Here is a 24,436-nt window from a genome sequence, read left to right on the forward strand (position 1 = left end):
AATTCTCACCTTGTCTTCTTAAGAGGGTCAGAATTGTTTGAAATTTGACTAATTTTAGAAAAAAAAATTCCAAATGCTGTGTTTAGGGATTAGTCTGATAATATGTTGAGTGAGCACCAGATTTTTAAGACTGTGGTTACAGACACATCAAAACAGGGAATTCCTTGGACGCTCAATAGTAATCTATCATTGTATCTTCAGGATCTGCCTATGAGATATGTGTTCTGTGTACTATGCTGAGTTGTACGTGCTTCTCAATACACCAAAGCCGATGAGAAGGGGACCAGAGGAAAATGTTTCTCATCTATTCAGTTTCCCTTAGTGCCCTGTAGGCCCTTCAACAAATGTGCTCAACTGGAAAGAAAATATACAGAACGTTCATGATTCTTGTCTTTTGCAGCGGCAGCATGGAAAAGTGGTGGCATTCTGCTGGGTACATGTATACACATGAATAAAGGGAAACAACCAAACTGACATAGCAGCCAAGGTGTCCTATGAATATGCCAAAATTGAAGAATGAATCATTCCCTTACTGGTTTTGAACACACTATTGAACCGGGTGATGCATCATGGGAGTTATGCATCATGAGGGTCATGTATCATGGGTGTCATGCATCATTGCATCATGGGAGGACAGGGGGCTGGAATGGGAAACAATGTATTATGGGCTGTAAAACCAACTGTCCATTCATATCTTTCCTCCTCTTGATCACGCATGCAGGATGAAGTCCTACTCACCTGTCTCGACATGAGACATAGCTCCCTTTACACACAAATTTTTGCTCCAGTGTGAGGACCCAACCATTTGTATTACCTGTGACACAAACATTTTGGGATGAATTCATGTTGAAATGTTTATGGGTTTCTGTTAACCATGTTTATCTCATAATGATTTTCATAAGGGCAATAAAGACCCCTTGTACCACATGTATCATCAACCTCATCATCATCATCATCATCAATGGACACAGAACATGTATAAATGCTGCACTGTGTAAGGGGTTACTCCTTTTGTACTGCTCCACTCCCGGCAGGCAGCAGCTGATACGTTGAAAAGGGCTTGCTTCCTCCACTCACCTCATAAATTAACTAACAAAAAATGGTGTTGAAAAAGATAGAGGGAATTATTGAGCAACAGTTAGCTGCAGACAGCACAAGTAATCACTTAACTGCATGTAGAACAGTTCTATTTATTAAGTGGTCCATATTTAGTAATAGAGATTTAATAGGTGAAACTTATTGGCCTAGCAAACAGTGAACAATAAGTAGGATTCTTTGCAATATTTTAATAAACTGCATCGTGAGTGGCAACTATTTCACATATAAATGTATGCTTATTCAGTACTTTGTGGCTTCACAACTAAATAGTTATTTTTTGAAGTTAGAACTTTTAATGTTCAAAGGAAAGTTCAGTTAAGAAATATAATACAACAGATTCACTGACCATAACTTGCCTTCAGGAGACAAAATGTGTAATACTACCGATAGACATGTGTAAAAGAGACACAATACCTAGCTTTCAGAATGAATAATTCCTTCCTTGTGGCTGCAAGATGAATAGGTTGTGCAGGGTTAAGAAATTAAATGGAGGTCACTCAGCATGTGAAAGACCCATCTATAGGGAGAAATACAGGTGTTTCTCTCTCATCTTGGAGCCTAAATGATCTGACTTCCTTTTTAACATTTCCTGACCTACTGCTCTTGCTTCCCCAATGGAGGTATTTCTAGTACCAAAAACTAGGTAGTGTGTCAGCTATACTTTTGTATACGTCTGTCAACAGTATTAGACAATTTGCCTCCTGAAAGATAGGACTGATCAGCGAATCTCATAATTTATTAATTATTGTTGTTGTTGTTGTTGTTGTTGTTATGGTCTTCAGTCCAGAGACTGGTTTGATGCAGCTCTTCATGCTACTCTATCCTCTGCAAGCTTCTTCATCTCCCAGTACCTACTGCAACCTACATCCTTCTGATTCTGCACTGTGTGTTCATCTCTTGGTCTCCCTCTATGATTTTTACCCTCAACTCTGCCCTCCAATACTAAATTAGTGATCCCTTGATGCCTCAGAACATGTCCTATCAACCGATCCCTTCTTCTGGTCAAGTTGTGCCACAAACTTCTCTTCTCCCCAATCCTATTCAAAACCTCCTCAATAGTTATACGACCTACCCAACTAATCTTCAGCATTCTTCTGTAGCACCACATTTCAAAAGCTTCTATTCTCTTCTTGTCCAAAATAATAATCGTCCATGTTTCACTTCCATACATGGCTACACTCCATACAAATATTTTCAAAAACGACTTCCTGACACCTAAATCTATACTCAATGTTAACAAGTTTCTCTTCTTCAGGAACGCTTTCTTTGCCATTGCCAATCTACATTTTATATCCTCTCTACTTTGACCATCATCAGTTATTTTTCTCCCCAAATATGAAAACTCATCTACTACTTTGAGTGTCTCATTTCCTAATGTAATTCCCTCAGCATCACTATCCTCATTTTGCTTTTGTTGATGTTCAACTTCTTTCAAGACACTGTCCATTCCATTCAACTGCTCTTCCAGGTCCTTTGCTGTCTCTGACAGAATTATAATGTCATCGGCAAACCTCAGAGTTCTTCTCCATGGATTTTAATTCCTACTCCAAGTTTTTCTTTTGTTTCCTTTATGGCTTGTTCAATATACAGATTGAATAACATCGGGGATAGGCTACAACCCTATCTTACTCCCTTCCCTACCACTGCTTCCCTTTCATGCCCCTCGACTCTTATAACTGCCATTTGGTTTCTGTACAGATTGTAAATAGCCTTTCGCTCCCTGTAATAGACCCCTGCCACCTCCAGAATTTAAAAGAGAGTATTCCAGTCAACATTGTCAAATGCTTTCTCTAAGTCTACAAATGCTAGAAAGGTAGGTTTCCCTTTCCTTAATTTGTCTTTTAAGATAAGTCATAGGGTCAGTATTACCTCACGTGTTCAGACATTTCTGCAGAATCCAAACTGATGTTCCCCGAGGTCGGCTTCTACCAGTTTTTCCATTCATGTGTAAAGAATTCGCGTTAGTATTTTGCAGCTATGATAGTTTGGTAATTTTCACATCTGTCAACGCCTGCTTTCTTTGGTATTGGAATTATTATATTTTTCTTGAGGTCTGAGGGTATTTCACCTGTCTCATACATCTCGGACACCGGATGGTAGTTTTGTCAGGGCTGGCTCTCCCAAGGCTATCAGTAGTTCTGATGGAATGTTGTCTACTCCCAGGGCCTTGTTTTAACTTAGGTCTTTCAGTGCTCTGTCAAACTCTTCATGCAGTATCATATTTCCCATTTTGTCTTCATCTACGTCTTCTTTCATTTCCATAATATTGTCCTCAAGTACATCGCCCTTGTATAGACCTTCTATATACTCCTTCCACCTTTGTACTTTCCCTTCTTTGCTTAGAACTGAGTTTCCATCTGAGTTCTTGATATTCATAAAAGTGGTTCTCTTTTCTCCAAAGGTCTCTTTAATTTTCCTGTAGGCAGTATCTATCTTACCCCTCGTGAGATAAGCCTCTACATCCTTACATTTGTCCTCCAGCAACCGTGCTTAGCCATTTTGCACTTCCCGTCAATCTCATTTTTGAGACGTTTGTATTCCTTTTTGCCTGCTTCATTTATTGCATTTTTATATTTTCTCCTTTCATCAATTAAATTCAATATTTCTTCTGATACCCAAGGATTTCTACCAGCCCTCGTCATTTTACTGACTTGATCCTCTGCTGCCTTCACTATTTCATCTCTCAAAGCTACTCATTCTTCTTCTACTATATTTCTTTCCCCCGTTCTTGTCAATTGTTCCCTAATGCTCTTTCTGAAACTTTCTACAACCTCGGGTTTAGTCACTTTATCCAGGTCCCGTCTCCTTAAATTTTCACATTTTTGCAGTTTCTTCAGTTTTAATCTACAGTTCGTATCCAATAGATTGTGATCAGAGTCCACATCTTCCCCTGGAAATGTCTTGCAATTTAAAACCTGGTTCCTAAATCTCTGTCTTGCTATTATATAATCTCAGAAACATTCCAGTGACTACAGGCCTCTTCCATGTACACAACCTTCTTTCATGATTCTTGAACCAAGTGTTAGCTATGATTAAGTTATGCTCTGTGCAAAATTCTATATTTTGTCAGGTGGCTTCCTCTTTCATTCCTTACCCCCATTCCATATTCACCTGCTACTTTTCCTTCTCTTCCTTTTCCTGCTGTCGAATTCCAGTCAGCAATAACTATTAAATTTTCATCTCCCTTCACTATCTGAATAATTTCTTTTATCTCATCATACATTTCATTAAGCGCTTCGTCATCTGTGGAGCAAGTTGCATATAAACTTGCACTACTGTGGTAGGCGTGGGCTTTGTGTCTATCTTGGCTACAATAATGCTTTCACTCTGCTGATCATAGTAGCTTACTCACAATCCTATTTTTTTATTCATTATTAAACCTACTCCTGCATTCCCCTATTTGATTTTGTATTTATAACCCTGTGTTCACCTGACCAGAAGTCTTGTTCCTCCTGCCAGCGAACTTCACTAATTCCCACTATAGCTAACTTTAACCTATCCACTTCCCTTTTTTAATTTTCGGACCTACCTATCTGATTAAAGGATCTGATCTTCCACACTCCAATACATAGAATGACAGTTTTCTTTCTCCTGATAATGACATCCTCCTGAGTAGTCCCCGCATGGATATCCAAATGGGGGACTATTTTACCTCCGGAATATTTTACTCAAGAGGACGCCATCATCATTTAACCATACAGTAAAGCTGCATGCCCTTGGGAAAAATTACGGCTGTAGTTTCCGCTTGCTTTCAGCCATTCACAGTATCAGCACAGTAAGGCCATTTTGCTCAATGTTACAAGGCCAGATCAGTCAGTCATCCAGACTGTTGTCCCAGCAACTACTGAAAAGGCTACTGCCCCTCTTCAGGAACCACACGTTTGTCTGGTCTCTGGCCTCTCAACAGATACCCCTCTGTTGTGGTTGCAACTATGGTATGGCTATCTGTATCATTGAGGCACACAAGCCTCCCCATCAATGGCAAGGTCCATGGTTCAGGGTTCATGGGTTATTAATGTTCTGTATTTTTAACGCCTATTTTTATATACATTAAAAAAATCTTTGAAACATTCTATGAATTCACTCTGCAGTTACATATTTTCCCTTGCAAGCCACTGTATAGTGTTGTCATGAAGGTTATTTAATCTAAGGTAATGAGAGAAACTGTACTGTAGGGACAATACAGTTTTCAATCTAATAATCTATCTTTTAGGGTTTCTTTTGGCATTGATTCCAGTAACTTAAAGAAATTATTTGCAATATTAATGTAATTATTCCTGGTAATGTGAAAAGTTGTTATCTGTTACATGGAAGGAGGTGGGGATTATTTGGCATTTCTTTCTACCTCTGTTAGAAAACCTAGTTGGGAACACATCTTTTATGAGAAGAGTGTTCACTGGACAATGAAGCATCCATATTACTTTTTTATTTTCAAACAAATAAATCTACTTCAGTTAATAATGTGTTGATTTGGTAAATGGCCTAGCACATTTAATGGGACTCAGTGGCTGTTGTACATGACTAACAGATTTTCGTCTTGGGCCCTGCTGCTTCCCCTCTGTTACTTTTATATCTGAGATGAAGGGCAGTAACTGCAGTTCATTAGAAACAACAGTATCATTAAAAAAAGATTCAGTATTTTCTATACACCAGAACAGTTAAACAGCATACTGAGTGAAAAATGTGAAGTATACATAGTTTGCAAGCAAGATTTCCCACAATTATAGGAAGGTAGCAACATGCGTACAGGTTTTGTTATGAAAGAAAAAGAACACTCATATATTTGTTTGAGTACTGTTAATTAGTAGAAAGATGCATGATTTTCAAAAAGCACTTTTAATGAGTATGGAAAGGGTTGTAAAACCTCATAATATTTCCACCCAGTATTGGGGGATATTAGTTTGCAGTAGATGAAAAAACAAGTGTGACAAAGCTTCACCTATAATTAGTTACCATTGCATCTGTGTAGAGAGGCCAATTGTACAGTTGAAAAACATTTTTCCATTGCAGGGGAAGAAAGATTAATGTGGAAGAAAAACAGTAATGTGTATGGTGAGGGGGACAATGAATCTACATGGGGAAATGCAAAGGCAAGAAAACTAATGAAATTGGCTTTTCTGCTTGGAAAATGCTGCTACTCCACTAATAGTTGGAATAGTAGAGAAGGAATGAATCAGAAAGTCTTTGTAGTGGAGGAACAGGTTGGGAATACAGTTTTTTTATTCAAATGGCTTTGACATCAGAAGAATTGTGAGAAATGACATTGGAAATGACTATACTCAATAAGTTCAGATTGTCTACATTCTCAGTTAGAGATACTTAAGGTAGGTTCACTTATTCTCAGAAGATGGTAGTTCGAAAGAGATGTTTCCAGTGTGTGGTATTTTATGCTGTGAATACCACCAAAGGTCCCATAGCACTGTGCATGCATGTTTGTAGAAAGTTGCATGATTTTCAAAAAGCACTTTTCTTGAGTATGGAAAGAGTTGTAAAACCTCTTAATATTTCCACAAAATGTTGGAGGATCTTAGTTTGCAGCATATGAGAAAACAAGTTTGACAATGTTTCACCTGTTGCTGATGATGAATAATCAATTAATTATTTAATTGAAACATTTCAGGACAAATATTTTTTGGTCCCTACAAAGGTGAATGTTTGATTGAAGATGTTCATGCGATAGTCTGTATTTCCTGCAGTTTACCCAGCCTCTTATAATTACAGTTAGTTGTTACATACTTCAAAATCCCTTGCTGTCACCCTGTTTTGTGTGAAATTGCATGAAAATAATGTCCATTAGTTGTGGCATTAGAATAAAATGCTGTAGCTATACGTACATGAATTGTGATAAAGTTTGACAGGTACCCTAATTTTTTGTGTTTGACTAATAACTCATGGTTGATACTGTTGATAAGTCATATTCGGTGCAGCAGCAGATTTGTGAAATGTGCCATTTCGCTCATTTAGGATCGAAGAAACGAAACTCCAAAAACAGTGTTATGAGATAATTCGATTTAAAGGTTTTGTACAAAAAACTTGAGTACTTTCTAATAGTTTTTCACAAACCTTTCTGTGGTAAATAAAGAGTATACTTCATTGACTGTTGTTTTCTACTAGGTGTTACATATTCTAGTCACTTGGTGGACACTAATGAAATAATTTATGAAATTATGTCTGTCCGATCGCTAAGTTAATGGCTACTGCTGTATAACATACGAACATCAAACAAACAATATGCAGCTTTAAGCAATATTATCATATTAAAGATTACTGCAATTGTGTTAATAATGTCTTTATAAATACAGATTACACGGAATAATCTATGGGAATGTGTCAAGTTTTATTCAATGAGTGCTACAAGCAAGAGAATAAAAGTCATTATTATTTGTTTGCAGTAACATTGAACTTAAAAAAATAATTTACAGGTAACAGAAATAATATTCTTGTTTTTTAATCTTCACATAACAAACATAGGAAAATCATTTTAACGAAGCACAGTGCTCTCTCACACCTGTTTTTCTGTTTGTGGATTATTGTTTCAAAAATAATACAACACAGACATTTAAATGGGCCAAAATCAGTGGTTTGCATGAAATAGCTAAGGTGATGAACTAGCAACAATAATAAAGGAGACAAGAAAAAAAAAAAAAAAACAGAAAATAAGCATGAAGTCTATTCCTGTGAATCTTCCATGTTTTCCTCATTTTCTAAATCGTTAGCAGCATTGAGTCCTTGATATAATGTGTGATACCTGGGAGGTGTAATACCCTTATTACAAAAATCTATAAGATCTCTTTTTCTTTTCTTTACTCAATGCGGACAGGACTGTCACATGGTGTATATGCTGGAGGTCTTTCTTACAATTGTATAACAGCCAATGGGATAAAAAACATCCATATGTTTACCTTTTCTTTCGATGCTTGAATGCACTGAGTCTACTTCCAATTGTGAATGTCGAGGTTCAAAGAAGTCAAAGAAGTCAATTGGTCAATAGTTGGAATGTCCAGCGTATTCACTGCATGCAAACACATAATGCTCATGTTGGCATTCCTGTTCTGGTTCCCATGTGCATCAGAAAAGTGCTCATGTTGGCATTCCTGTTCTGGCCCTCATATGTACCAGAAAATAAGGTTATCAGTTTTCCTATTGCATGATTTTTCAAAAAATCGCACAGACATGAAGCCACCTGCATGGATCGTCTTTTTGCTGTTGTCTCGTCCCATGTGTGGCAATTGGTTTTGTTTTCTCTTACATTAAGAACTGTGAGATTGTATACGGAGAGCCTTCTTTTATGGAATACTGCCTTTTGCTGTTGTCTCGTCCCATGTGTGGCAATTGGTTTTGTTTTCTCTTACATTAAGAACTGTGAGATTGTATACGGAGAGCCTTCTTTTATGGAATACTCACTTTTGGCAGTAAAGCACAGCCTGTAAGTCAAATTCAGCTATAGTTCAATTCTTTTATCTTGGCAGCTCGCGTATGCCTGCCCAGACGCGGGAGATTGCTGTGTTGCCAGTTGCAAACTACGCACGCGCCAAGAGAAGCAGCGCAATAGTGTAGTATAGTTCACAAGCTTATGTTTAGGGAGGAGCGCGCAGTTTATGAAGTAAAGCCACCATGGCTGCATTAACCCTTTCACTGCTACAGAGACTTGCTCCCCGCATTCTGCGCTGTGCGCGATTTTGTCATCACTGTACTGCTCACCTGTGCAGACACATGGTGTTCCGACTGCTTTGACACTCTTATCATTCGATTTCACAAAAACTATTTGGCCAAAAAATTTCATTTTTACACATTTTCTAGACTGATGCCTTCCCCCCATAAATGGCTTAATTTTGTCTCGATGTTCTACGCAGTTATTGTGCAGCATTAAATGTAGTAAACCACGGCACGAAATTTTGAAGAGTTTGCAGAGGTAAAAGTCCATAGCGTATACTTTCTGTATGGTGGATTTTAGGCGCCACAATGTTGAGAATGAAATGTGGACAAGATACCTAAATTTCATATAAAATTTACTGTATAACAATACCTCATTTAATTTAAGTACCAGATAGGTATCATATGTAATATTGAGAAATATTCCGTCTTTCGTGACTGTAATAAAAGTTTTATTGACACTGGGCACGTTTGGCTTTATTTTAAAGCACTTCAGTAAATCAAAAGGAAGTAGACAAAATACATTAAACAGAACTGTGGATTTACAAAAACATTAGGACTTGAATATACTGTGTATCAGTGAAGTGCTCTGAGCTATGTCAAAAATAATTTTTGTGTGTGGCACACACAAACAGCATTTATTTGCTAAAGCACTGATTAGCCGACACAAACGTTGAATATTGTGTTACCACAGCACAAAACTAGGAAAGGTTACTTGGCAATGGAGGAGACAAAATACTGTCAACTGAAGATGCTTCAAAAGAGAAAAACGTGTCTGGTCTAAATAAGACGCTTATTACAGTTGCAGAAGAGGAATATATTTCAAATTCTGCTCTAAATAATACTTTTAATACTGTCGCAAAAGAATATATCTGAATATGAACATTAAAACAGCAACTGCGGAAGAGAGGATATACAAACAAAACAGATAACATGAATATTGTATGTGTGCCTTTTCATTGTTTTTAATTGCTGTGAAAAGAAATATTGGAGGACAAAATTAGAAAAACCGAAAACCTATTATGGTTATAATGAAGAGACAAAGTGCTAGAGATTTCAAAAAATTACATTCAAACGAATAAAATTCATGAAGTAAGACACTTCGATATTGTTTTTAAATAAAGAAAATATTGAACACCAAACAAGGTTTGAACTCAACCTTTTGCTTAGCAGTTAAACTCCTTCACCATCATGCTAGCGCAGCTCATCATTCAGCAGCACTCCTGGAGGACTCTAAGATATCACGCAATATACTGACAAACACTGTTGGTATGACTATGAAGTACTCACATTTCATCGAGGTACAATAGGAAATAAACAATTACCGCTGTTCTTTATTGTGAAAAAGCGGTTCATGAGAATGATACAAACACCTTCCCTTGCTATCGCCTGAATTAGGAGGCTTATGGCTTGTTTGGTTTACTTAATTAATAGAATATGAAGCAGTTGGCATAAAGAATGCCTTTTCCAAACTTTCTATAAAAGAAAGTGTGCTATCAAGACATTGCTTTTGTTCTATTACTTTATTTATGACTGAACATTTCTAAAACTGCAGACACTTGCCCGTGCTCTGCACTGCAGTCGAGCTCTGGCAACGCCATTCTCTGTTCATTGGCTGACTGTGTTTTGTGATGTCAGATGCACAGAACGAACCTAAACTCGGCCGCCGTCGTAAATGACTCGCACTTTAGTAAAGATTCACCTTTTCTTGCGCTTTCCTTCTTAATGTTCTTAAATTCCCTTGTCATTTCTTTCCTTTACAAATGCTCTTCCTGTTCCATTTTAAAATATCTGTCTTTCTTTTTCTTGGCCGAAATGTGTGAAAACTTTAAACATATATCACACGTATCTTTTTGTGGTCTGTGGAATTTCAGATTAAGTTTCTTTGTGAATATCACTATACAGTCATAATTTCTGGACTGTCTTTCCTTCTTCATAGCATTGTTCCCGATATAACTTATACGTTATCCTAATACTCATATTGGCAGGTAAATAATCTGCAGTACAATTCTTTCCTCTTGTAATGAGAAACAAGGGCAGGAAAATTCTTAATGTGTTTGCTTATAGCCTCTTTACTTTCTTGTGGTCTCTTTATACCTGGTTCATGACATCCTCTTCACTCTTTCTTAATTACATGATGTGGCTCTCTTTTTTTTAACAGTATTCCTTACAAAGGTTTCAAAAATGTCAAATGTCTTGAAAAAAATTGCATACACACTTTTAATCTTATCAGATCCCTATATTAGATAGAATTTCTTCGTCCTCTTCCTTCGTGAGTTATGCGATTTTGTCCTCACACTCTGTTTCTCTTCTTCTTCCACTAGCTTACTTAGGTACTGCCTTCGTAGCTCAACTGATCGAAGATCCCAGGAGACTCTATGGATATTTTGTCTGTCTTGTTCATTAAACTTACTGCTGCACTGTCATTAACATTTAGAGCAATCTTTTGGCTTAATGTTTTGTTGCAGGAACTTTGGAATTCTTTGCAGAAATATATGCCCTGCCATACTGTCAATTGACTTTTCTTTGATTTCTTTTCCATTCCCCTTTAACCACTGCCCTTTTTCATTTTCTTGTTTTGTTACTATTCTCAATACGAGCATTGTCATCTTCAGTTTCCCTGTCCTGATTGTGATGATTTACTTGTTGCATCCCCAGCAGTTTTTGTGACACTCTTTACAAGGGACGTTCCATGTCCATAATGCTGTCTGTAACAATAACATGACAAGTATTCAGAGGAAGGGAATAGAAAATTAACTGGAACTGCTATAGAGTCTGGTAATTGCTTGGCTAGTCACCGGAATCTGTAGTGTTGTCCGGTTCATAGGAAAAAGGATCATCATCTGTATCTGAACCAATGTAAGTCCTGAGCATCTCCACATCACGTTCTTCCTCAGCTGTGAATATAAATAATAATAATAATAATAATAATGACAACAGCAGTAACAGCAATAATTATAAATATAATAATAATGACAACAGCAGTAATAGCAATAATAATAATTACTTACTACCGAAGTATATACACTAAGAAACAGTTTCTAACAGTTACAAGAGTCCATTATATTATGTTCCTTCTCCAGGCACATTTCCACCATCCTTGTTCCTCTGGACTCCATATTTTCATTTTTGACATGGAGCAACGGCGTCAATGCATCTAAAGAGAAGTAGCGGGAAAAGCAACTTCTAACAGTTCTGTTAGGATCAGAGAAACGTAAGAGCTGTTCCGTTTCACAAAAACAGATCAGCTCTTCCGTCTGTCTGATCCGTACTATTTTTTGTAAAATGTAGATACATTGACTACTAAAATGTAAATCATATAAGATAGAGCTACGCTTGTTTGGTCGTAACATACGTCTTGATTCTGTGCACCTTATGGTACTAAAAACTCAAAAGTGGCAAAAATGTAGTTCCGTCTGTCTGATCCTAAATGGGCGATTTCAGATAGACTGTTGTGTGGTAGTACGTGGAATAATAAGGCTGTGGTATTATCAGGTGTCGTGTGTAATAAGGCGGTTCCTAGTAATATGCAAATAAGTTACATGTTGAAGCCATTATTTGGGAACAATAATCTGACACACTAGTCAGACTGAGTGTAATTTACTGTTTTCTGCAGATGTCTCCATAAGTTCTTGCTTGATTCCTAAACAGCCAGATAAAAGTACCACTACAGGGGTGACAGGGTCATAGTATGTAACTAAGGCTGTTTGCAGACTTATCACAATGTCTGTCATGCTGATTACATACATTATCTATGCCATGGGATGTCATTTCAATGGTGTTGTTTTGATATCTCAAGAATGTTGCAGGTTTCAAACACAGACACAACATTATTTCCTCAATGTCTTCTATAAACAAATTAGCTTCCAAGGACAACAAAAAGAACCATGACAACACCATTAGCCCATTCATAAAATTTGTCATGAAGTGAAATTGAAGTGAAGATAAGGGCATGGTTAAACATAGTCGTTTTAAAATATAGGCTCAACACACTTATAAAGCAGAATTACTGAAATTGATATCCTGTAGGTATGAATTTTAAAAAATGCCTTCAGTCACAACTTTTTATGTTTTATTAAGTACATGATGCATTTCGTGACAGGAATATGCATTTCACCTCATTCAAGAGAAAAAAATTAAAGCATGTATTAAGACAAATTACACCTGATGATTGTGTACTTAAGAAAACAAATAAAAGCTGTGACTGAAGGCGTTTTTTTAATTCCTACCTCCACTGACTGAACGTTTGCAAAATATGGATAAAATTAAAATGAAATTGATATGTTTTAAAGAAGCAAGCTTTCATCATCAGAACTATGATTTTAACAAGAAGAAGTTGTACCCATCATGGATAAATGTAAAAGCTATAACCATAGAATGTAGGCTGTCACGGCTGGCATTTACATTATTGGTGGTACATGGTCTATGGGCAGAAGGCCCGCGGTCCAAGGCATAATTCATTGCCTGACATTTAGTCTTCCAATGCTGGAGACGTCATTGGAGGTTTTAATGACTCAGAAAGGCGTTACATACTCAAAGAAGCCCAGCAAGCCAAACTGTTCATATCCATCCATGCAATGATTGGTTCGTGATGTTATCAGACTGCTGCCTAAGATCACAGAGTCACGCTGCCATATGCCGTGGAAAGAGAAGAGTTGCTGCTGTCTGTTTTATTTAGTACTGTAGCCCACAGCTTCTTTTCTGTTGAAATTGTTTTTGTGCTTTTGAATGTCTATGGCCTCTTCGTACATCCTACTTGCTTTAGGATTAAAGTAACCCACTCACTAAAAAGCAGAAGCATTGAGTTGCTGATAGGCACATACTGGGTGATCAAAAAGTCAGTATAAATTTGAAAATTTAATAAACCACGGAATAATGTAGATAGAGAGGTAAAAATTGACACACATGCTTGGAATGACATGGGGTTTTATCAGAACCAAAATGTAGGATAGCGCTCCACGCCATATTGCTAGACGTGCGAAAGATCTCTTGCGCGCGTTGTTTGGTGATGATCGTGTGCTCAGCCACCACTTTTGTCATGCTTGGCCTCCCAGGTCCCCAGACCTCAGTCCGTGCGATTATTGGCTTTGGGGTTACGTGACGTCGCAAGTGTATCGTGATCGACCGACATCTCTAGGGATGCTGAAAGACAACATCCAACGCCAATGCCTCAGCGTAACTCCGGACATGCTTTACAGTGCTGTTCACAACATTATTCCTCGACTACAGCTATTGTTGAGCAATGATGGTGGACATATTGTGCATTTCCTGTAAAGAACATCATCTTTGCTTTGTCTTACTTTGTTATGCTAATTATTGCTATTCTGATCAGATGAAGCGCCATCTGTCGGACATTTTTTGAACTTTTGTATTTTTTGGTTCTAATAAAACCCCATGTCATTCCAGGCATGTGTGTCAATTTGTACCTTTCTATATACATTATTCCGTGATTTATTCAGTTTTCAAATTTATGCTGATTTTTTGATCACCCGGTATAAAACTAAGAAAACATGCTAGCTTTCCGATTTTATCCTTTGACGAGCTAGAGCAAAATAAACACACATACACTCCCACACATGCCTATGCCCTTACATGGTGCCAGCTATACTGACAGTGTCAGTGCTCTTTTGTGGCAGGTGGATGGGTAGTTGTGGTGCTAGTGTCAGGTGGTGTGGGTGGAGGGAGAGGGAGACAGGGAAAGGGCTGTGGGGTAGGTGGCGGCACCCGCTGAAGGTGATGTGGCAACTTCAAATGGGTGGGAAGGAACCTGAGCCATATGGATCCTTCCTTCCACCACCACCTTCTCTGAACCACACAGATGGAAGTTACCCTTACAATGCACTTTCCGCTCGCATAATCGTCCTGGCCTCAATCTCAGTTAATGGCTTCAATCTGAAGTAACCTTATGTCCTTGCACCCTTCATACAACAGTTTTGTTCATCTTGTCTTCCCCTTCCTGCCTTCAAAATTTCGCGCAGTGTTTTGTTTAATTTAATGCAGCATAGTAACTATGGCATATAATGAAAAGAAATTCAGTCAACAAAGATATCAGACTGCAAGATGTGCAAAAATCAATTTTTTTCACCTTACAGTTTTCTTAAATACAGTTTGTAAGTATTTCGTATTTCATAGCAGGCAGTAAGTCTTCATGGATGGGACTGGGAATGTTGCACCTGTCCGTCCTTTTGGATATAAAACCCAATAACTCAAGTACGAAATATCATTCTGCTATCAATCTTACATAAAATTTTGATATCTTACCTGTGTTTCATATACTGCAGTGTACAAGCTAAAATCAACCATATGCAAAATTTATGCTACCTATTTCTACCTCTGTGAACTCCTTAAAATTTCATGCACTATTTTATTTAATTTGATGCAGCATAGTAAGTATGATGAATAATAAAAAGAAATTCAGTTTTTTATGGAGCAAAGACATCAGACTGTGCAAAAATCAAATTTTTTCACCTACTAATTTTTGTATAATAGTATGATAGGTATTTCATATCAGCCGGAATGCTATCCATCAGCACAGGCACCACATTTAGTGAGAAGTACACGCACAATGAAAGCAGCCTCAGCACAGAATCCTAAGAGCTAGTCTGTAGCAGTGAAAGGGTTTGTGTATAGTGTGCTTGATTTTTTAAAAGAGAGGTTCCCGTACTGTGACCTTCCAGGAACTGCTTTTGAAATTTACACTTCTTAAAATGCTATTTTAACATTTTTCTGAGCATTTTAAAAGTGTGAATACAACATTTGTAGTGACAGTGAGTGAAGTTCTGTTGTACCAGATGTCAAAATCTATAATTCTGACTTTTTTTTAATCAGAGGTACAGATACTGGGAACTGGGGTTATACTGTCACAAATCAAACACTTTGTGTGTGTGTGCGCGCGCGCGTACGTGCGCATGTGCGTGTGTGTGGGTGCGCGCACACTTTACATATTTGGTGATTCAGTTTTCATGCAGTGTGCTATATTAAATAATGTATTACAGGTAGATTGCACAACACCACAATACCATGAACCAAAAAGTTAGCTTAATGTAATGTTGAGGAGTCTCTCGTACAATTAATCAACAATTTAACTTTTATAATGTACAAGTTAATTTACTTATAATTATGATCATCACAAACATGAATTTAATTTATTTAGATAGTATGAAACATTTAGACAACTGTTACCTGCCAATATTAATATGTAGCAATGATGTTATCTCTTCAATTGCAGTAGCAAAAATAATAATAATTGAAATTTTTATAAAACTGATTTCTGTTTCTTTCTTCCATTGCAGCTTGATAATATGCATTCTTTCAGTTTGGGTAAAGAAACAAAAACCGTCTCCATTGTACAGTTTTGGATATGAGAGATTTGAGGTACTTGCTGTTTTTGGAAGCACTGTTTTGGCACAACTGGCTTCAGTGTTCATCATCAAAGAAAGCATTGAGCGGCTTATCCTTGAACAAGCACAGATACATACGTAAGTTTTCAGTTTGGCGTACCATGTTATTTCACTAAGTTTAATTAATGACATAGGTTGTCTTTTTTAAGATCTTCATTTCATCACATGTGGTGGTAAGAATAAATTTATGACGATAAGATAATTATGGTATTGCAAAATTTTGGCCTACCAATAATCAGTGATATTAGCAAAGATAAAACATAACTTTTATTTATTGGTCTTTTGCAAGTTTACAGTGTAACTACCAGCAAAGCATTTTCTAATTGAATAATTGAAACAAAACTGAAGTGTACATATTGACAAATTAATGTGTTAGTGTCCGAGCATATACACAAACACTCTCTAAATGCCTAAGCCTCTCTTCTTCTTTTTATACATAAGTTTTAGAAGTTGCAAACGAAATTAATAACTAAACTGTATGCTGTATCTTAACTAAACATACTACAGTAAGCTAAATTGTAGAAATAGGTATTTTTAGTATACATCTATGTGACTACTCCGCATTTCATACTTATGTGCCTCGCAGATGGTTCATTGAACAACTTTCATACTATTTATCTACAGTTCCACTTTGGAACAGCACATGAGAAAAAGAAACTCTTAAATCTTTCCGTGCATGCTCTGATACACTGTTTGATCAAAAGTAGCTTGACACATGGCTGAAAATGACTTACAAGTTTGTGGCAACTTCCATCGGTAATGCTGGAATTCAGTGTGGCGTTGGCTGACCCTTAGCCTTGATGACAGCTTCCACTCTCGTAGGCATACGTTCAATAAGGTGCTGGAAGGTTTCTTGGGGAATGGCAGCCCAGTCTTCACGGAGTATTGCACTGAGGAGAGGTATCGATGTCGCTTGGTGAGGCTTGGGACGAAGTCAACATTCCAAAACATCCCGAATATGTTCTATAGGATTCAGGTCAGGACTCTGTGCAGGTCAGTCCATTAGAGGGATGATGTTGTTGTGCAACCACTCCACCACAGGCCGTGCATTATGAACAGGTACTCCATTGTGTTGAAAGAAGCAATCGCCATCCCCGAATTGCTCTTCAACAGTGGAAAGCAAGAAGGTGCTTAAAACATCAATATAGTCCCATGCTGTGATAGGCCAAGGAAAACAACAAGGGGTGCAAACCCCCTCCATGAAAAACACAGACACACCATAACACCATCGCCTCCGAATTTTACTGTTGGCACTACACACTCTGGCAGATGATGTTCACCAGTGTTGCCATACCCACACCCTGCCATCGGATTGCCACATTGTGTACCATGATTCATCATTCCACACAAAGTTTTTCCACTGTTCAATAGTCCAATGTTTACGCTCCTTAAACCAAGTGAGGCGGCGTTTGGCATTTACCGGCGTGATGTGTGGCTTATGAGCAGCCGCTCGACAATGAAATCCAAATTTTCTCACCTCCCGCGTAACTGTCATAGTATTTGCAGTGGATCCTGATGCAGATTGGAATTCCCGTGTGATGGTCTGGATAGATGTCAGCCTATTACACATTACGACCCTCTTCAACTGTTGGCGGTGTCTGTCGCTCAACAGACGAGGTCGGCCTGTATGCTTTTGTGCTGTACTTGTCCCTTTACGTTTCCATTTCACTATCACATCGGAAACAGTGGACCTAGGGATGTTTAGGAGTGTGGAAATCTTGCGTACGCACATATGACACAAGTGACACCCAATCACCTGACCACGTTTGAGGTTCGTGAGTTCCGCAAAGCGCCCCATTTGCTCTCTCACGATGTCTAATGCTACTGAGGTCACTGATATGGAGTACCTGGCAGTAGGTGACAGCACAATGCACCTAATATGAAAAACATATGTTTTTGGGGTTGTCCAGATACTTCTGAGCACATATTGTATATTTTATTATTATGCTCCTTTCTTCCTTTGTAAGTGGGCATCAACATGATATTTTCACATTCGGAGGAGAAAGTTTGAGGTTGAAATTTCATGAAAAGATCTTGCCACAACAGGAAAAGAACTTATTTTATTTATTACCGCTCCAAATCATGTTCCATGCCTGTGACACTCTTGTCCCTGTTTTGTGATAGTAGGAAACAAGCTGCCCTTCTTTAAACTTTTCCGATGTCCTCCATCAGTCCTATCTGGTAAGGATCCCATACTGTACAATACTATAGCAGAGGACAAACAAGAGTAGTGTAGGCAGTCTCATTAGTGGATTTCATATCTCTTCTGTGTGTTCTGGTAGTAAAACACAGTCTTTGGTTCACCTTACTCACAACATTATCCATGTGATAATTCAAATGTGTGTTGTTTATAATTGTAATATCTTGATATTTAGTTGAATTGATAGCATTTAGATTTGTCTGAGTTAATCATGTAACTAAAATTTAAGAGAGTCCTTTTAGTACCCATGTGGTTGATGTCACACTTTTCATTATTTAGAGTCAGTTGCTGTTTTTTGCATCATACTCATGTCTTGTCTAAATCATTTTACAGTTGGTTTTGGTCTTCTGATGTCATTATGAGATGGTAAATGTTAGAATCATCTGCAAGCAGTCTAAGAGGTTTGCTCAGATTATCTCCTGAATTATTTATATATGAGATTAATTTGATAAATCTGGCAAATTTCCATGAAAGAATGGAACATTTTTGTTGTACCTTCATGATTGGTAAGCTTAATTGTTCCAAGGATTGTATAAATAACTTAAAAAAATTGCAGCCTACAGTTTGTTGTTGACAGCCATTTGAATTGGACTGTGTGTTGACTGCAATTGTAAATGGAGAAAACTGGGTTTTGTGCTGTTGTTATACCCATGTTAATTTCATGAATTGTACTGCCACACAAATCAAAATAGAGTCAGATGAAGTTCACATAGAGACTGCACCATCATTGAAGATCATTTACTTTTGAATTAACGAATTTAAACATGGTCGAACAAGCACCAAAGACGAAGTACGCTCTTGCCATCCAGTTGAGGACACTACAAAGGAAATCGTTGACAAAATCCATGATATGGTAATGCAAGACTGCTGACTAAAAATTCGTGAGATTGACAAGACTGGAGGCATCTTAACTGAGTGAGTGCGTAATGTTCTGCTCAGAGAGCTGGCTATGAAGAAGCTACACTATGTGATCAAAAGTATTCAGACACCCCCAAAAACATATGTTTTTCATATTAGGTGCATTTTCCTGCCACCTACTGCCAGGTACTCCGTATCAGCGACCTCAGTAGTCATTGGACATCGTGAGAGAGCAGAATGGGGCACTCCATGGAACTCAGGGACTTCGAACATGGTCAGGTGATTGGGTTCACTTGTGTCATATGTCTGAATGTGAGATTTCCACACTCCTAAACATCCCTAGGTCCACTGTTTCTGATGTGATAGTGAAGTGGAAACGTGAAGAGACATGTACAGTACATAAGCGTACAGGCCGACCTCGTCTGTTGACTGACAGAGACCGCTGACAGTTGTAATGTGTAGTAGGCAGACATCTATCCAGACCATCACAATAAATTCAAAACTGCATCAGGATCCACTGCAAGTACTATGACAGTTAGGCGGGAGATGAAAAAACTTGGATTTCATTGTCGAGTGGCTGCTCTTCGCCACACATCATGCCGGTAAATGCCAAACGATGCCTCACTTGGTGTAAGGAGTGTAAACATTGGACGATTGAACAATGGAAAAGCGTTGTGTGGAGTGATGAATCACAGTACACAATGTGGTGATCTGATGGCAGGGTGTGGGTATGGCGAGTGCCTGATGAACGTCATTTGCCAGCATGTGTAATGCCAACAGTAAAATTTGGTTTTATGGTGTGGTCGCGTTTTTCTTGGAGGGGGCTTGCACCCTTTGTTATTTTGCATGGCACTATCACAGCACAGGCCTACATTGATGTTTTAAGCACAATCTTGCTTCCCACTGTTGAAGAGCAACTCGGGCATTGCATCTTTTAACACGTTCGAGCACCTGTTCGTAATGCACGGCATGTGGCGGAGTGGTTACACGACAATAACATACCTGTAAGGAATTGGCTTGCTCAGAGTCCTGACCTGAATCCTATAGAAAACCTTTGGAATGTTTTGGAACACCGACTTCGTGGCAGGCCTCACCGACCAACATCGCTACCTCTCCACAGTGCAGCACTTCGTGAACAATGGGATGCCATCCCCCAAGAAACCTTCCAGCACCTGATCGAAAATATGCCTGCGAGACTGGAAGCTGTCATCAAGGCTAAGGGTGTGCCAAAACCGTATTGAATTCCAGCATTACTGATGAAGGGCACCACGAACTTGTAGGTAATTTTCAGCCAGGTGTCCATATACTTTTGATCACATGGTGTATGTGTGAGGTGGGCGCTGTGATTACTCACAGTCGACCAAACGCGCATCTGGTACAACATTTCAGCACAATGTCTGGTGGTGATTAATCGCGATCTGTAAGACTTTTTGCACAAATTTGTGACTGTTGTTGAAACCTGTATCCATCATTACACGCCAGTGTCAAAACGTCAATGAAAACAGAGAACAGAGCCTGGTGGAAGTGCACTGAAAAAGGCAAAGACCATTTTGTCAGCTGATAAGATGATGACCACTGTTTTTTTGGACGTTCCAAGAAATAATCCTCATAGTAACTGGATCCTATTATGCTTCATTGTTGGAATGTTTGAAACTTATTTGGCTGAAAGAAGGCCAAAGTTGGCACTCAAAAAAGAACTCTTTTGCCAGGATAATGCACCATTCCACATATCAGTGATAGCAAAGATGAAAGTATATGAATTGAGCTTTGGACTGTTTCCTCAACCAAACTATTCAGCAGCTTAGCCCCAAGTGACTTCTTCCCATTCCCTAACTTGAAACTTTGGCTTGCTGGGAAGAAATTTTCATCCACTAAGGAAATGATAGTTTCAGTCAATGAGTATTTTACAGAGTCTGACAAAAATTATTTTTCTGATGGGGTGAAAAAGCAGCAGGATCCTTGGACCAAGTGTATATCAAAGGAGACCATGTCAAAAAATAAGGTGAGTTGTTTACAGAACAAACATTTTTTCTTGCCTTTTTACCAAACTTATCAAATCATCCTCATAGATTAGGAACAGCACAGGCCCTATAACACTCTCTTGGTGAACACTTCTGTTTTACTCGATGAATTTCCATCAGTTATTACTAAATGTGAATTTTCTGAGAGGAAATCACAAATGCAGTTGCACAACTGAAACAATATTCCATAGATACACAATTTGATTAGAAGCTGCTTGTGACCAATGGTATCAAAAGCCTTCAGAAAATCTAGAAATATGGAATCAGTTTGATATTCCCTTTCAATAGCACTCATTATTTGTGAGAATAAAGAACTAGTTATGTTACACAGAAGCTATATTTTCTGAATCAGTGCTGACTGTGTGTCAGTAGATTTTTTGTGTCATAATATTCGAACACAGTAAGTGTTCAAAAATCCTACTGCAAATCAACATCAGTTGTATGGGTCTGTAATTCAGTGGATTACTCCTATTTCCTTTGTTGTTTTATTGTTGTGCAACTTTTCAGTCTTTAGGTACAGATCTTTCATTGAGAGCAAACAGTTTTATATGGTTGTTAAGTATGGAGCTATTGTATTAGCATACTCTGAAGAGGAACTACTGGGTGTAGAGTCTGGGCCAGAAGACTTCCCTCTGTTAAGTAATTTGAGTTGCTTCACTACTACTTCCAAGTTACTTGTGTTGGCAGCTATTCTTGATTCAAGTTCTTAAATATTTACTTTATCTTCTTTGGTGAATGAATTTTGGAAAACCATATTTAGTAACATTGCTATTGCTATCATAGAGTGAAGTTATTTATTTTATTGATTGTGTCTTGATGTTGGTGTACTTTATACAGGGTGTTACAAAAAGGTACGGCCAAACTTTCAGGAAACATTCCTCACACACAAAGAAAGAAAATATGTTATGTGAACATGTGTCCAGAAATGCTTACTTTCCATGTTAGAGCTCATTTTATTTCTTCTCTTCAAATGACATTAATCATGGAATGGAAACACACAGCAGCAAAACGTACCAGCGTGACTTCAAACACTTTGTTACAGGAAATGTTCAAAATGTCCTCCGTTAGTGAGGATACATGCATCCACCCTCCGTTGCATGGAATCCCTGATGCACTGATGCAGCCCTGGGGAATGGCGTATCGTATCACAGGCGTCCACAATACGAGCATGAAGAGTCTCTACATTTGGTACCGGGGCTGCATAGACAAGAGCTTTCAAATGCCCCCATAAATGAAAGTCAAGAGGGTTGAGGTCAGGAGAGTGTGGAGGCCATGGAATTGGTCCGCCTCTACCAATCCATCGGTCACCGAATCTGTTGTTGAGAAGCGTATGAACACTTCGACTGAAATGTGCAGGAGCTCCATCGTGCATGAACCACATGTTGTGTCTTACTTGTAAAGGCACATGTTCTAGCAGCACAAGTAGAGTATCCCATATGAAATCATGATAACATGCTCCATTGGATGTAGGTGGAAGAACATGGGGCCAAATCGAGACATCACCAACAATGCCTGCCCAAACGTTCACAGAAAATCTGTGTTGATGACGTGATTGCACAATTGCGTGCGGATTCTCGTCAGCCCATACATGTTGATTGGGAAAATTTACAATTTGATCATGTTGGAATGAAGCCTCATCCGTAAAGAGAACATTTGCACTGAAATGAGGATTGACACATTGTTGGATGAACCATTCGCAGAAGTGTACCCGTGGAGGCCAATCAGCTGCTGATAGTGCCTGCACACGCTGTACATGGTACGGAAACAACTGATTCTCCCGTAGCACTCTCCATACAGTGACGTGGTCAACGTTACCTTGTACAGCAGCAACTTCTCTGACGCTGACATTAGGGTTATCGTCAACTGCATGAAGAATTACCTCGTCCATTGCAGGTGCCCTCATCGTTCTAGGTCTTCCCCAGTCGCGAGTCATAGGCTGGAATGTTCCGTGCTACCTAAGATGCCGATCAATTGCTTTGAACGTCTTCCTGTCGGGACACCTTCGTTCTGGAAATCTTTCTCGATGCAAACATACCGTGCCACGGCTATTGCCCCGTGCTAATCCATACATCAAATGGGCATCTGCCAACTTCACATTTGTAAACACTGCACTGACTGCAAAACCACGTTTGTGATGAACACTATCCTGTTGATGCTACGTACTGATGTGCTTGATGCTAGTACTGTGGGCAATGAGTCGCATGTCAACACAAGCACCGAAGTCAACATTACCTTCCTTCAATTGGGCCAACTGGCGGTGAATCGAGGAAGTACAGTACATACTGACGAAACTAAAATGAGCTCTACCATGGAAATTAAGCGTTTCTGGACACATGTCCACATAACATCTTTTCTTTATTTGTGTGTGAGGAATGTTTCCTGAAAGTCTGGCTGTACCTTTTTGTAACACCCTGTATACGACCAGAATCTCTTTGGAATTTCTGCCCTGTTTTCCTTTCTTCTTCTTCTTCTTCTTCTTCTTCTTCTTTAGTGTACTGACATGTTTTGTGTGCTGTGGATATCAGTTGCATCTCTTATTAATTTATTTGGTAAAAATCTCTCAGTTGCATTTGATACTTTTTCCTGAAATTCAAGCCACACATGGTCAATGCTTACACAGTTAGTTCAGGAGGAAGAATGGAGACTGTTTCTTAGAAAGACATCAAGTAAATTTTTATCTGATTTTTAAAATAGATAAATTTTACTCCCGCCCCCCTCCCACCTTTTTTGTGGATGTTACGGTGTTCAGTGTTGCTAGAACGTTGTCACTATTGTTGTGTCCATCATGATGCTACCTGTTTGCCAGGATTACTTGTTGCTGACAGGATAAGTATGGTTTCACAACCAATTCCATTTCAAGTCAGCACCTGAACTAATTGCTCGAAGTAATTTTTGGAGAAATCATTTAGTACAATTTTGAACAAAGGTTTATGCCAACCATCAGCTTTGAACATTTATTTTTGCCAACATATTGAGGGTAAATTGAAGTCACCTCCAGCTATAACTGTATGAATGGCATCCCTATTTGGGATGATACTCCAGTTTCCTTTAAATCTTTCAGCAGCTGTATTACCTGAGTTGCAGTCAGTAAAAGAAACCAATTACACTCCTGGAAATGGAAAAAAGAACACATTGACACCGGTGTGTCAGACCCACCATACTTGCTCCGGACACTGCGACAGGGCTGTACAAGCAATGATCACACG

At 38.5% G+C, this 24,436-nt stretch overlaps 1 protein-coding gene across 1 annotated transcript in view; it reads left to right on the forward strand.

Moving 5' to 3' along the window:
• Positions 1 to 24,436, forward strand: part of LOC126416460 (zinc transporter 6-A-like) — a 108,605-nt gene that overhangs the window by 32,322 nt on the left and 51,847 nt on the right. Inside the window, exon 4 of the mRNA XM_050084195.1 lies at positions 16,044 to 16,229. Within this exon, the coding sequence (XP_049940152.1) occupies positions 16,044 to 16,229 (186 nt within the window). The remainder of the gene's footprint in view (positions 1 to 16,043; positions 16,230 to 24,436) is intronic.

This window comes from Schistocerca serialis, chromosome 8 (genome assembly GCF_023864345.2).
Source record: "Schistocerca serialis cubense isolate TAMUIC-IGC-003099 chromosome 8, iqSchSeri2.2, whole genome shotgun sequence".
NCBI lineage: Eukaryota > Metazoa > Arthropoda > Insecta > Orthoptera > Acrididae > Schistocerca > Schistocerca serialis.